Raw genomic sequence first — 15,693 nt, 5'->3', positions numbered from 1 at the left:
CTTGGTGCAGGCAGAGATGTAGCACCCCTTCACATAGTCCAGGATGTCTTTCCGCATGTTGAACTTCTAGAAAGATATATTACAAAATACCTTCTCATAAATTCTAGAGTGCTTAAAGCCCAGATATAATGTAAAGAATATTCTCCATAATTCTCGTCTGACCTAGTGCCATTGATAGATAGATAGATAAATAGATAGATAGATAGATAGATAATGCCTTTATTGGTGGCGAAGTTAGGGCTCAAGGCCCTCTCTTACACTTAACCACTAGATGAGTATACATATACATAACTTATAATTTCGAATACAAATAAAACAAATAATAGTAATAGCAATAATAATAATAATAATAATAATAATAATAATAATAATGAAAGAATCCTTATTTTTAAAATACACAAAATAACGTACACTAAAATAATCTAACTGCAGTAATCCATTCATTCATCCCATTCATTCCTTCATTCACTCAACAATTATCCAGCAAGTCAGCGGGATCTACCCAGCAAATGCTCCCGGCAAGCCACTTTAAACTTGCGATGAGAAGGATTTTCTCTAATCTTCGCAGGTAGCGAATTCCATGACCTAGACACAGAGATTATGAAGGAGCGGTTGTACACAGCAGTGCGGTTTATAGGTATGGCAAGAGAGGAACCAGATCTTGTATTGTGTTCATGATAGGACGAGAGGTAAGAAAAAGATGAAGACAGATAGTCGGAGTATTAGCGGAAAGAACTTTGTGCAGAAGCGATAGCATGTGAAGTTCACGGCGCTGGTGCACTCGAAGCCACGACAGCTCCTTATAATAAGGTGATATATGAGCATCATATCGCAGATTAAAGATATATCTTATGCAGCTGTTCAGGCTCCGGTCCATGCGTCATTCTATATTTTACAGTGTGTCTCACAATACTGTAGTGGATTACACATCATATATACAGGTAATAATAAATTATATACAGGTTCTTATATTAAATGAACTCGTATAAATGTCTATATACAGTACATGTTTCGTGACATAACCTCACAAACAATGCGATCATCCGACTATGTAAATAATAACAATAATAATAATAATAATATTAATAATAATAATAATAATAATAATATGGATGTAAACACTTCATAGCCAGATATTACAAATAATAATAATAATAATAATAATAATAATAATAATAATAATAATAATAATAATAATAATAATAATAATAATAATAATAATAATAATAATTCGAGCTCAATACTTGCATTATTTACCCATGGGTGTGAGAATACTGTTTTCAAGTTATATACGTTTATCATACTTGCGTCAATGCTAATAAAGAACTCCTCGAAGAACTGGAGAAAAAAAAGAGCACAAAATCATCAGAAGTACCACAGGATCCAATTACAAGAATGGATTATAAAAAGTCCAACAAAGTGTACAGTAAAATAGAGAAAATTACAGAAACAATCCATAAGAGACCGGCACAATATTATGGTCATCTCAAACGAATGGACGGAACCAGGCTGACTAAACAGATCTTTCATTTTTTTTACTCCAAACCAAAAACCACAATGCCCTGGTTTATGAACACCAAGGACGATCTCCAAAGGCTGCATATAAAACACGAAGATGCCTTCAACAGAGATCTCTTCCGCAAAAGGATACTGACGAATGGGATAAACAGAGACAAGCATCCGAAAAGAAGACAAGGTACCACTGGACAGAGGAACAGAAGCTGGCCCACTCACAGAGAATGAGGGAATTCTGGGCTCAAAAGAAAGCGAAGCAAACTTCCAAATGTAACAAGACTTAACGTGGTCCTAGATGGCCCCAACAAATAATATATATATATATATAATAATATTTGCTTCACGTCCCACTTACTACGTTTACAGTTTTCAGAGATGTCGAAGTGCTGGAATTTAGTCTCACAGGAGCTCTTTTATGTACCAGTAAATCTACCGACACGTGGCCGACGTATTTGAGCACCTTCAAATACCGACGACTGAGCCAGGATCAAACCTGCCAAGTTGGGGTCAAAAGGTCAGCACCTCAACCGTCTGAGCCACTCAGCTGGCTTTAATTCTTTTCAAATTGCTACATTTTGCATTCTGTCTCTTCTGGTCTTAGTTACTATCTGCAAAGGACTCTCTTAGGCAGTTACTATACTTCCATGCTTGTTCAGCATGGTTTCAGCACAATGTGAGTATAGGTAGGAAAGCTGTCTTGCTAATTTGGAACACAACTGCAATACAAAATAAAGGACCATGACCCAAGAAACTTACCATGCCTCTACTCAGAAGGAACAACACTCTAGTGTAAGCTGCTGAAGAAATATGGGCATAATCCACGCCAACACCCAGCAAACTGCTAGCAACCTCATAGTCTCTCTCACTGGCATGGATTTGCTAAAAAAAAAAAAAAGTAAATCTTGCGATAATATGACACAGTATAGCAGAACAAAACTCCAGCAGTTACATCAAAAAAATAAAAGACTTTCTTTAACAAGTCAATTGACAACAAGAGTTTAAACATGATACCCTATAAAATAAGTCTGTTCAATGAGGTTTTTTTTTATAAATAATAACCCAGACCAGTAATGATAAGTCAAGTTTTCTGTCAGTCAACCAAAACAAAAAAAATTATGAAAACATGTAACATACCTGGACAAAAAAACATTTTAATAATAACAGAATAACATGTTTCGTTCTACAAGAATATCCTTAGATAATATAAAATCAATTTTACATGAGGTATAGGGCCTACATATACAAACAAAATTGTTTACGCTGTGTAAACTTGTCACTGATTATGAATGGTTAATGATTTGAATAAGTGCAAAAATGTTACCATAATGTAGTCTGGTTGCTGAATATCTGCTCCTCTTAGCTGCTATATTCAAACTGAGCTAGATCATTGGTCTCATCAGTAGCTTGCACCTAACATAAACCAGTTTGGTTGCAAGTGGAATATGATTATAGCCTGTTTATGTGGGTAGCTGAAAATTATTTGCAAGAGAATGATTCTGGAATGTCTTAGCATGTCGAGTAGAGTAACTGTGTTAATGTTTAATGATGACATCAACAACAGCAAAGATGATGATAATGACATGCTCTATTAGTGAAAAATATCTACTGTAATTCCCTCCATGGGAACTTAGAATTTTCTATAATGATAATAATAATAATAATAATCAATACTAAAGGTGTTCAACTAGGAAGAAATTCAAATAAAATCATTATACATTGTTTAGCATTCGCAGATGACATGGCGTTAATTACACACTCATTAGATAATGTTCAAGAACAAATATGAGAATTACAGAAACAAGCGGCCAAAATAGGATTGCAAATATCATTTGAAAAACCGAAGTTCATGGCAAACATCATTAATGCCCCTCAAAATATCACAATTAACAATAACATAATATCTCGGACCGATTGCTTTAAATATCTGGGAGAATGGATAACAAACGACACAAAAGAAAAGGTAGATATAAGAGTAAACAGAATGGATAGGATATTTCATATAACAAAAAATATATACAATAAGAAATCTCTATCCTGGAACTTGAAATCAAGACAATATCAAACAGTGGCTCCGCCAGAAATTATACATGCAGCAGAAACTCTTAAACGTACAAGAATATGGGATCTTGAAAAATTAGAAAAAGTGGAAAGAAGAATTTTGAGAAAAATACTGGGACCTGTAAGAAACAACAATGCCTAATTTAGACTACGATCAAACAGAGAGCTATATTTAAAAGTTGAAAAACTGACAACATATAAATTATGCACAGGAGAGTTTCCCGCCTATTTAATACTAAGTTGTATTTACAATGTTATTTACATTACACGGGACTAGTTTCAATCCTACTCGGGGTCACCATCAGCCATATTAAACAAACACAATATTTGGCGAAATCCTAAAACATGTTTCTAAGCAGTAAGAATCTTATGAATATATAATTTACAATATGAAGTGTGGTTGAATTAGGCCAGGGCTATGGCACTCAAAATGTTGCAAATGAAAATGAAATATTACGTGTGACGTAGGTGAGTAATAAATAATACAAGTACACTAAACATGCTAAAAAGTCTGGAATTAAAGTACAAATGAGGTGCTCCGTGTTGTGGGTTAAAAATTTAGTATGATTATAGACTCATGGAATTCAGTAGGTCCTGGTAATAATATATAACGGTTGTGGACCGAGTGCTATGGTACTAAGAAGGTGAACACAATGTAAACTGGCACATATTTAAAAATATACATGTACAATGTCTGAGTAACAAAATGTGTAGTTGATACTCTCTAGCACTTTGAAGACGATGTCACCCCATGTGGGGTGACGGACCCTCATACAAAATATAGTATGTCACCCCTCATGGGGTGACACGGTAGTGTGTCCAGGCCTCTCAACTTCAGGCTGTCGCACGAAACTAGCGCTACCATTCGCTGTTGTATTGCATTGCTTGTTCACATAAGGTGTTCATAGAGTGCACCGCAGTTCCCATTCCTTTCTCAGCATGCCGTGCATTGCGCAACAGACAGTGGAATTTCTCTGACATATGTCACCCCATCCGGGGTGACATACGCAACCATCAGAATTCAGTTATTAATGGCAAGGGAAATAATGTGGATTGGAGTTGATTGCTTTATTCTTACATACTGGTTGAGATTTAGCACTCAGATGAAATTGTAAACTGGGGCTACGTGTAAATAAATACAATGTTTCTGCAAAACTGAGAATGTTCCCGAGTAATTGTCACTGGCTGGTGATTTGGTTGAATCATTGCCCGATGCAGCACCGGAATCTTTGCTAGTGTCCTCACTACACAAACTACTGTCGAATTCCGACTCGGAAAAGGTGGCATCACATTGCAAAGCCTAATTGTCAACATCTCTTGATTCAACATTCGAAACCTTTTCAAGTTGTTGTTCTATCTCTCTATCGGTAATCATGGCTTACTCAACACAGAAACACATAACATGAATTAAATTCTTGTCATAAAACTGTAAATTACAACGAACTCGTTGATAGGCGTGTAAATCAACAGCTCACAACACAGAGCACAGTGTTCCACAACAACAAAGGTAAAAAAGGCTGTCAGCCCTGTAGGGGTGACGTGCGCTTTCTCTGTTGCATAGTCAACCTGATAACCATATGTCACCCCAATGGGGGGACACAAAAATAGTAACTTTGAACATGAATTATGTCTTTGATTATCATCTACGAATGAAATTACGAACATCCGTAGCCGACAACAATCTGAAAATTGTATATCGCATTTCAGCAGTTTACCACGAAAAAAGCAAATGTAGACATCGACGCTAAAGTGCTAGAAGAAGAGTCGACTATACACTGTATCAGCTTAAGAGGAGAATTTGGCACTTGGTGTATTAAGTAACCAAGCCGTGTTGGTAGGGCTGCATGGTTGATTGCATTTTACTGGCCTTTCTCAATTTTAATAGGTCCAATTTGGTTTCCACTATGAACTGAGAATTCCACCAATTAATATCACCATGCGCAGTGTCTACTTTCTTCTCAACAAGAATTCAAAAACTTCACATTCTGCACAACTCCAACAATCAACCATGCAGCCCTACCAACACGGCTTGGTTACTTAATACACCAAGTGCCAAATTCTCCGCTTAAGCTGATACGGTGTATAGTCGACTCTTCTAGAGAGTATCAACTACACATTTTGTTACTCAGACATTGTACATACTTGTATACTTATGTTTGTGTCAGTTTACATTGTGTTCATTCTTAGTACCATAGCACTCAGTCCACAACCGTTATATATTACCAGGACCTACTGAATTCCATGAGTCTATAATCATACTAAATTTTTAACCTACAACACAGAGCACCTCATTTGTACTTTTATTCCAGACTTTTTAGCATGTTTAGTGTACTTGTATTATTTATTACCCACCTACATCAAACGTAATATTTCATTTTCATTTGCAACATTGTGAGCGCCATAGCCCTGGCCTAATTCAACCACACTTCATATTGTAAATTATATATTCATAAAATTCTTACTGCTTAGAAATATGTTTTAGGATTTTGCCAAATATTGTGTATGTTTAATATGGCTGATGATGACCCCGAGTAAGGTTGAAACTAGTCCCATGTAATGTAAATAACACTGTAAATACAACTTAGTATTGAACAGGTGGCAAACTCTCCTGTGCATAATTTATATGTTATCTCAGTTCAATACGGATCAACAACATGAAGTTCATAACTCTTGAAACTGACAACTGTAATGAAGAAAAGGAGACTCCAGTTTTTTGGACACATTTATAGAATGAATAACAATCGATTAACTAAACAAATCTTCAACCTGTTGAACAGTTACAAATCCAAGCCAACGTGGTTCACTGAAATTGAAGAGGATACAAAAAACCCTGGAATTAAAATAGATATGATAGAAAACAGAACACGTTTCAGAGAAGTAACACGAAAGGCAGGATTTCAGGAGAGAAAGAAATTAACAACTGGAAGAAAATAGACTTAAGAGGAAAAGGAACAACATTCTCAGAAGATGAAGGAAGTTTGGAAGCAAAGAAATTTAAATGCAAAGAAAAGTAACCAAAGTTTATTTAACGTACCCTCAAAAGGGTTATTCGAATAATAATAATAATAATAATACCCGTGTGGGGATTTACCGGTTACCTCCATCGGGCGCGTCCCATTGAAATTGGGGAAGCTCGCTGGCTCTGCCGCCAGCAGAGTCAGAGGGTAGTAGGGAAATAAAATACCACCGTGAAAAAAAAAACTGGTCCCTTGCCAGGGTTACGGCGAAGACTGGTAAATGACCAGAAGCCAGAAAACATCTTGAGGCAACCTCTAGGGCGAACAACCCCAGTTGTGAAAGGATGGGTACCCGTCCAAAGCAAAGTCAAGTCAAAAAGCATGATGGCACAACATTTCAAGAAACATACCCCAGGGGGTAAATCTTCGGATAAATCCCTCGTCGTGAACGCCACGGCGCACGAGTCTCGTTCGGATTCTGGGGGAGACTCGACATCATGCAAGAGACGAGTCGGAGCGTCTCGGTGTACCCCGAAGAGTCAAAAACTCAGGCCAAAATCTAAAACCTTTCTGGCAACTTTCAACATAAATTCACTTACACAAACTGGCAAGCTAAAAACCCCCACCAAAGTTCTTCACGAAAATCAGATATCCATAATGGCCCTACAGGAAACAGGTACCCAGATGAAGAGATTTTTGAATCCGAAGGCTACCGATTTTTCAAGAGCAAAGCACAAAGAGGAATCCTCAATGGAGCTGTGATGCTTGGAACCGCGTTTGCTGTTAGAACCAAGATCCTTAAATCGGTTGCAAATTTTGAACCTGTGAATGACAGATTGTCTATACTCACAATGAAATGCGCGAACAAAACCTACGCCCTAGTTAAAGCACATGCTCCTACAAACGATAAGAACAAGTCTGATCCAGACGAAGTTAATAATTTCTGGGACCTACTGGATGAAAAATTAATCAAAATCCCCAAACACCATGTCAAGCTTCTTTTGGGTGACTTCAATGCCCAACTAGGTCGTGAACAGAAGTACAAGAAAGTTATAGGAAATTACCCTGCCCACAAAAGAACCAATCCCAACGGCAAAAGACTGGTGTCCATTTGCGAAAATCACAACCTGCAGGTCATGTCGACCCACTTTCGCCATCTACCCAGAAAGCAAATGACTTGGCGTTCTCCCGTCCAAGCTCTCGGAGAGTTCCAAATTGATCATGTTGCAATCTCCAGCAGAAACAGCCCTGAGATTATGAATGTCAAGGTAAAGAAAGGCATCAATGCGGCCTCAGATCATTATATGTCTCTTATCAAATTCAAACCAATTCCCGCAAACACGAGGAAGACAACCAAACAGATCACACGCTTCGACAATGATAAACTTCGGCAAAGGGTCGAGGAGTTCCATGAGAAGGCTAGACCAAATGACTGTGACTTTAACAACACCAAAAGTCTCCTTGTTGAGGCCGCCAAAGACGTTGCAGAAATCAAGAGAAGCAAAAAGCATGCCTGGTGGAATGGTACCTGCGAATCAGTCCTCCAAGAAAGACTCAATGCGTGGAAACAGTACTACTCTACAAAATCAGAAAATGATTGGGAAACCTACAAAACCCAACGTGCCCAAGCAGCTAGGGTGTTCAGAACTGAGAAACGTAAATACGAAAAATCTCTCATTGAAAAGATAGAACAAAACTTTAGGAAGAATGAAAGCAGAGAGTACTACAGAGCCTTCAAACGCAAACTCACTGGCTATAAACCACCATCTCTATGCTTTGAGCGAAAGGACGGCTCACTGGCGACGTCAAATGAAGAAAACTGCAGCATTCTAGCAGACTACTTCAAGAATTTACTTAATTGCTCTAAACCGCAAAACCCCATTGAAACCAAGGTACCCTTACTCATGTACCCAGATTCCAGACCACCCGACAGAGATGAAATCAAGCATCACATTCCCCGTCTCAAAAATAACAAAGCGCAGGGGGAAGACTCAGTAGTAGCAGAACTATGGAAATATGCCCCAGAGGTAAATAGCTTTGATCCATCCATTACACAAAAAAGGCAGCATGAAGAACATCAACAACTACAGAGGAATATCTTTGCTACCCGTGACTTACAAAATTCTATCACTTGCCATCCTGGAGCGTTTGGAAGCACAAGTCGAACATCAAATAGGTGAATACCAAGGAGGGTTCAGAAAAGGTCGCTCAACAGCTGAACAGATACAAAATCTCAAAACGATCATCAGATATTGTACAATAAGGTCCAAGCAGTATGTGTCTGTCTTTGTGGACTTTAAGAAAGCGTACGACTCCATTGACCGGGAAGTCCTGCTAAACATCTTAAATGAATTTGGAGTTGATCTGAAACTGCTGGCATTAATTAGAGCCACCCTGACTGATACAAAATCCAAGGTGAAGTTCCACGGATGTCTCTCGCATTCCTTTGACATCAAAACAGGAGTCCGACAAGGTGATGGGCTATCCGCGATACTCTTCAACTGTGTTCTTGAAAAGATCATCAGAACCTGGCGGGTGAGATTACAGGAAACCAACTACAGTCCATTGAGAATAAGAACCAAATCTAAGGGGATCGCAACAGACTGCTTAGCATTTGCCGATGATATTGCTGTTCTCTCAAACGACATAGAAACCGCTAGAGCTCAAGTTGAAATTTTAAACGAAATTGCCGAACAAACTGGTTTGCAGATATCATTTAAGAAAACAGAAGTACTGACTAACATCAAAGAGGCTCCACCAAAACTCCATACAAAATACGGGGACATCACCCGAGTAGACAAATTCAAATACCTGGGTGAGATCATCATGACAAATGGACTGGACAAAGAAGCACTTCAGGAGCGAGTACGCAAACTGGAAATAGCCTACCAAACATCCCACACAATCTACAACAAAAAATGCCTTTCCCAAAACACCAAGATACGTCACTATGAAACAGTTCTGAAGCCAGTGGTTCTATATGCAGCCGAAACCCTGTCTCTAAATGCCAACAAAGGACTCCTTGAAGAAATGGAGAAAAGAGAACGCAAAATTGTGAGAGGAATCTTGGGATCAAAGTACAGAAATGGAGTCCATCAAAAGAGATCCAACAAGGAAGTCTACAGCAAAATAGAGGAAATTACCAACACAATCAGAAAAAGACGGGCTTGATTTTACGGTCATCTGAAAAGAATGGACGGAAGAAAGTTAACTAAAGAAATCTTTCACTTTTTTTATTCAAACCCCAAAACCACAATTCCCTGGTTTAGAAATACCAAAGAAGACCTTCAAATGCTACATATCTCAGCTGAAGACGCCCTTAATAGAGATCTCTTCCGCAAGAAAATATTGACGAACGGGATAAACCGAGACGAGCAACCGAAGAGAAGACACGGTGCCCCTTGGACAGAGGAGCGTTAGCAGGCCCACTCACAAAGAATGAGGGAAATTTGGGCTCTAAAGAAGGCCAAGTTCAGTATCAAATGCAACAAGACTTAACGTGGTCCTTGATGGCCCCTGCGAATTATATATATATATATATATATATATATTGTGCCCTACTGGACTCTAAAGTTCCGGCCAGGCGAAAGCCGGTCTCGAACCCAGAGTACAGTAGTGAAAGAACTCTCACAGACGTGAGCTGGTGCACATAGTCTTGCCTGAACACAGTCCTCTTCACTCAGCCGGATAAGCGCTCTTCTCAGGGATAACATGGGGATAACGGGGCAACATAAAGATAAAACACTAGGACATGTGCCTACTCAGGTAAGAATTCGCTAAATCAAAATAAAATAAAATATCTAACAGAAAACATCGCTGCATTCAAAGTTTAACAAATAGGGATTTATTACATAAAATTGAATTATTTACAAATGAAAGCGCTTTTCATAATGAGAGGGTAAAATAACGCTGAGCCGATGACAACCAGTTCACTGCCTTCACGAAAACAGCTTTGCTGCAACAAGCATGTTACAATAGTGTAAGTAACGAACTCTAGAAACGGATATCTGCAGAGATACACATCAAACAGTGATTCCCATAAAATTTACTATGCCTCGTACCATCGAACCCCGGTGCTAACAAATATCACCACAAAATGTACTATGACCTGACTCGGTCACGAACCCTAGTCCCATGAAGAGTAAGGCGTATAAGCTTCATATGCAAACACTATAATAAGAACATAACTAAAATATCCACGTGTGTCAATCCCAAAACGGGCCAGAGTTAAAAATTAACGTAGAACAAATAGGACATAAAAAAGATCTCTCCCCGCTTTCAAAACATCAAGGTCCTCCTCCCCTTTGCACACTTGACAAGCTGCAGACGACAAAAACCAATTCTCAAGCCTGTGACGTCAAGCTCAATGACCTTCACCTTCCACCACTTCGCTAGCGCCAGTCCCCCTAATTTATGAGCTCATCTGGGCGGCAGGCTAAAAATCTCGCCTTTCAAAAGAAACACCTCACATAATCTGCTGCTAAAAGCCCACTTTTAAATACACCTGGGCTATCTGCCCTCGTCTCAATATCACCAGCAGTATCGCAAATCTTACTTCCGCCTCTCATGGGCTCAACCTTGGTGCTACAAAAACGCTAATCATTAAGCGATAGTCACATGGCCATACTAGGCATCTCCAATACATACTCTCAACTGCGCTGGGCTCTCTCATATCAATCGCAAATCTTACTTCTGCCTCTCATGGGCTCATATCTCTCAAATATTCGGACTCGCTCGCTCTATTAGTGAATCTAGGTGAATTACTGGTTACGTCTTGGTCACAACTATACACATCTACGTCTGCAGAAACAAATGCCTAAATGCGATACAATAAAAAGTGCCTGTCTGTTAGACTAACCTACTATGACCAAAGGAGTTCGATCAGACCCATAAAAATCACACGTACGTTAAAATAATACAACCGAAATGAAATACACACGCTAACAAGGAATCTACAAAATATCATCTACCCTAATGTACGGGGTTCGAGCTTGAGGCCTAGCTCTTAATTACAAGGAAAATTTTCCTACCATAACTAATCTGTTGACAGACGGCCCCCATATTCCTATCTAAATTTAAATGACATGCTTGAAACAGAATTGGAAAGCTCTGACCTTATGTTATCGATGACATAACAGAGCGGCCCTCCCTGTGGACCACTGAATTTACCACATCATGATAGACTGTGGCGCTGGCATCAGATACTGTTGACCACTTGGAGACATTCTTTCTTGTGTGGCGCCTTCGTACAGCTCCCTCTGTAGTTGGAAGGTGTCCCCTTCGACGTCGCGCTGATCAGGTGCTCCCAACGTTCCTGGATCGATGCCCGTTGTCGTGTTGGCTTCAGCTCCTGGTTGTGGCTTCCTTGCAATGATGATGTCAAACACTCGTTCTGACTTGATGCTGGGGTAATTCCTCGCAGGAATAGCAGTACGAGTAGTCTGTGCAGCTCGAAGACAAAGCGTTGTTCTCGGTATCAACATGCAGTATGACGACTCGTTCAGGCGGTCTTCTTGTCCAAGAATGAGACTGATATGCCAGGCGGCCTTATTTTATAATCCCGTATAGCGTCATCACGCCGCTTGATCGCGTGCAATATGCGCGCGCCCGCGAAGTTTTTCCCGCACTCAGTACATCATGAGCTCTAATTAACGAATGCATTTATGAATGCAGCCCTAATGCATATCAAAATAAAGCAGAAATTATACAGGTTGCAATTCTTGTCTCACATCCAATGCAACTCTTCCGTAACCAAAGATATTAATTTAATTCTTTCTTCCCTCCTAATATAAGTTTTGCCGGGATCTAGGGAGCGTCCCCAATCTTCATCAAGAGGCTTGGCTTGGGACATAACTCCTTTTAATGAGTTTCTGGAGATTTCTCATAATGACGCTCTCGCTCACTTCACACAAGAACGCTTCTTCTGGACTCCTTTATGACATATACTGTAAGACAATGGCTTCGTGGGTGGCCTTGTGTGATACTAATATCCAATACTACAATTAATACAATTGTCTCATGAACCGTATGGTTCAATATAATAATAATAATAATAATAATAATATCATAATACTACAGTGGAGTCTTGAGCGGCAGAATATAGAGAATATAGCATGTGTTAAATATAACCTAACCCCTGCAAAGTTGTCACTGAAAAGAATGGCTTACATCTTAACAAATCTATATCGATTAGTAATAAGAGACGAGCGAGTTCGCCGTGTGGTTAGGGCCGTGCAGCAGTGAGCTTGCATTCGGGAGATAATGGGTTCAAACTCCAGTGTTAGGAACCCTTAAAATGGTTTTCTGTGGTTTCTCATTTTCAAACCAGGAAAATGCTGGATCTGTACCTTAATTAAGACCACGGCCACTTCCTTCGCATCCCCAGCCCATTCCCATCATTGCCGTAGGATCCATCTGTGTCGGTGTGATGTAAAGTAAACTGTAAAAAATAAACAAGCACTTAGCCATTTCCATGTTTCCATGAATTGCCTGCTTCCTCCAACATGTCAGTGTGTGTTCCACATCAGACATTAGATATAGGCCTACTGTGCATTTCACTATAGAGATTCCAATGCCTGATGTCCCACCTCTACTTAAAGACATCATATTATGACAAGAGCGACAGGCTTCGGCAGACAGCCAGCACATTTCCTATCCTCACCGCTAGATGGGGGCTTCATTCAATTCCATTCCTGACCAGGTCAAATAACTGGAAACAGGCTGTGGATTTTCATTATCACAAGAAGATCAAAACCATAATTTTTGTCTTGTATGTATTTTAATGTTATAATTATTCCTGCAACATTGTCTTGTATACACAGATTTTAGTTATCATATAATCTGTTTAATTTTATTTTGGCTGAAGATGGCCACTAAGTGGCTGAAACTTGTCCCAAGACTGATGTAATATTATTTACTTGATATATTGTACTCAATTCATTTCTTATAACTGGACTTCAATACGGAACAAAAATGATATTTATAGCTTTTAATTATAATACACTTAGCACTTGTGATGTATGGTCGACTGTGCCGTTTAACTACATCTCATAGCCTCAAGCAATGTTCATCTTTGGATATCTACAGTTCCACCCCAACCCCTCCCCCCCGCCCCCCTTGCCATTGCCAGCCAATACTACACATGTATGGTAGACTATAGACAGGGCTTCGAACACATTCAATACCATTGGCCACTCACAAACTCACACACATGAAACTCCCTTGTAAGATAGAATTAGACCCACTCTGAAGACAAAAGACAGTTGCGACAGTAGTTTATTAAAGCAGAAAAACAGCCAATGACGATCTCTTCAACAAGTCTGGTTTATGTTCCAGGGTAATGGACGGGAAGGACCGTAGGATGAACAGTATACTCTTAGCATGCTGGCTGGTATGTACGTCTCTCAATATCTAATGATACATTAAAGAATCTTGGCCAGTGCAGTGGGAGTTTTCAAAAAAAAGGCACATCCCTGTGGTTTAGACTCCATGTAAAACTGGAGTCCTGTAGCTACAATCATAATATCAACAGTCATGTAAAACTACAAGCTTGTTGACATGTTGAAGAGATTCTACTGGATAACATGCCCCTAGCACCTGTCATTATGATGTATCACTTGAAAATTAGCATAACTGTCTAAACGATGTGCTAAATTTACTCATGTATTTCCCCAGTTTTCAAGGTTAAACTAAATATTCCACCCCTAAGAACTGGTGTTTGTTTTTATTTTTTAATCTTCACATATCATCATAATTATCATCAGTTTACAGTGCAGATTCTCAGGTACTGTTGAAAAGCCTCTTCCACTCTCCCCTAGCTCCAACATCAGTCTTGACCGTATCTATCCAACAGATTCTACATCTTCCAAACTGGTATTTTCTTTCTACCTCTCCTTTCAAGTGTACTTAGGCTTCTCATAGGCTCCATCCTCATCACATGTGAACCACTGCAGTCTGAACATATCAACTCTCTCTAGCAGAAATGTCTTAATCCCAGCTTCCTACTTCACCTCCTCATTAACTTGTCCATCCTGGTCTTCTGGGTAGCACACCTCAGGAACTCCATCACTGATGCCTACAATCTTGATGAGTCTCTCTTTGCATACCACAGGCCAAGACTGGTATGAAGTAGCTGTTTCTTTTGCCCCCTGTTGGTGGTCTCACTGTTTGAAGCTATACTGCTGAGTTTAGTGAAACTGTCCACACTGTCCAATTGGTCGTCTGTTAGTTTGATACTTGCTGGTCGGCCACCTCTGTTCACTGCCATCACCACCATCTTAGTTTCACCGATTTTGAAGTTGAACTCCTAAAACTTGGGCCTCCACATATCAAGTCTTTGCATTTACTTCGCCTTCTATTTCAAATCACGACAACTGCAAAGGTAACTCCGCCGAGTTCCCCGAATGTTTACTTAATGCTCTTCGTTATATCATCCATAACTGTGAAAAAACAGCAGTGGGTACAGCGCATTATTATATTTAACAAGTTGCTTTACGTCGCACGAATACAGATAGGTCTTATGGAGACTATAGGATAGGACTAGGAGTGGGAAGAAAGTGGTTTTGGTCTTGGTCCCTCTCCAACTTACTCACTGCTGATACAATCCTTATACAACATCTGGACTTTCCTTAAAAGTCTTCCAGGCCCCTTCCTCTTTCACAGGCATTACCAGATCTCCTCCCTTTATATGCCTTTTCAATATCTAGGAATACCGTGATTAAGTTCTTGCCTTTCTCCCTATACTTTGCCATCAGCATTCTGGCACTGAAGATAAGACCTATAGTTGACCAGCTACTTCTGATGATCATTCTTCGCCAGAATTTTCAGCCCATATGAAAGGACAGAAGTTATCCCTCTATAGCTGGTGGATTTGCACCTATTCCCTTTCTTGAACAGAAGCATGGTAACAACCTTGTTCCTATCTGCAGGTACCTTGTTGTGCTTCCACACTATTATCGGAAGCCATTGCAGACACTGTACCCTGCTGCTTTAATAATGTCCTCATTAACTTCATGTATACCTTTTCCTTTACACATAAGTCTTAATCCTGCATCTGTTTCTGTCCAGATGACAGGGGGCTCCTTTAAGCACACTTCTATACCTGGCTCTATATTTCTCTTTTCTTCCAATCCATTCTACTAGTGGCTGAAACGGTTCTTCAGTT

The 15,693-nt window shown here is 39.5% G+C and overlaps 1 protein-coding gene across 1 annotated transcript in view; it reads right to left on the bottom strand.

Annotated features, from left to right (window-relative positions):
- Mau2 (Mau2 sister chromatid cohesion factor) overlaps window positions 1-15,693 on the bottom strand; it is a 205,268-nt gene that overhangs the window by 164,201 nt on the left and 25,374 nt on the right. The window contains exon 3 of the mRNA XM_067146626.2: window positions 2,272-2,394. Coding sequence (XP_067002727.1) covers window positions 2,272-2,394 — 123 coding nt within the window. The remainder of the gene's footprint in view (window positions 1-2,271; window positions 2,395-15,693) is intronic.

This window comes from Anabrus simplex, chromosome 4, assembly GCF_040414725.1.
Source record: "Anabrus simplex isolate iqAnaSimp1 chromosome 4, ASM4041472v1, whole genome shotgun sequence".
Classification (NCBI taxonomy): domain Eukaryota; kingdom Metazoa; phylum Arthropoda; class Insecta; order Orthoptera; family Tettigoniidae; genus Anabrus; species Anabrus simplex.
The sequence above is the reverse complement of the archived record's forward strand: the minus strand, read 5'-3'. Positions and strand labels throughout refer to the sequence as shown.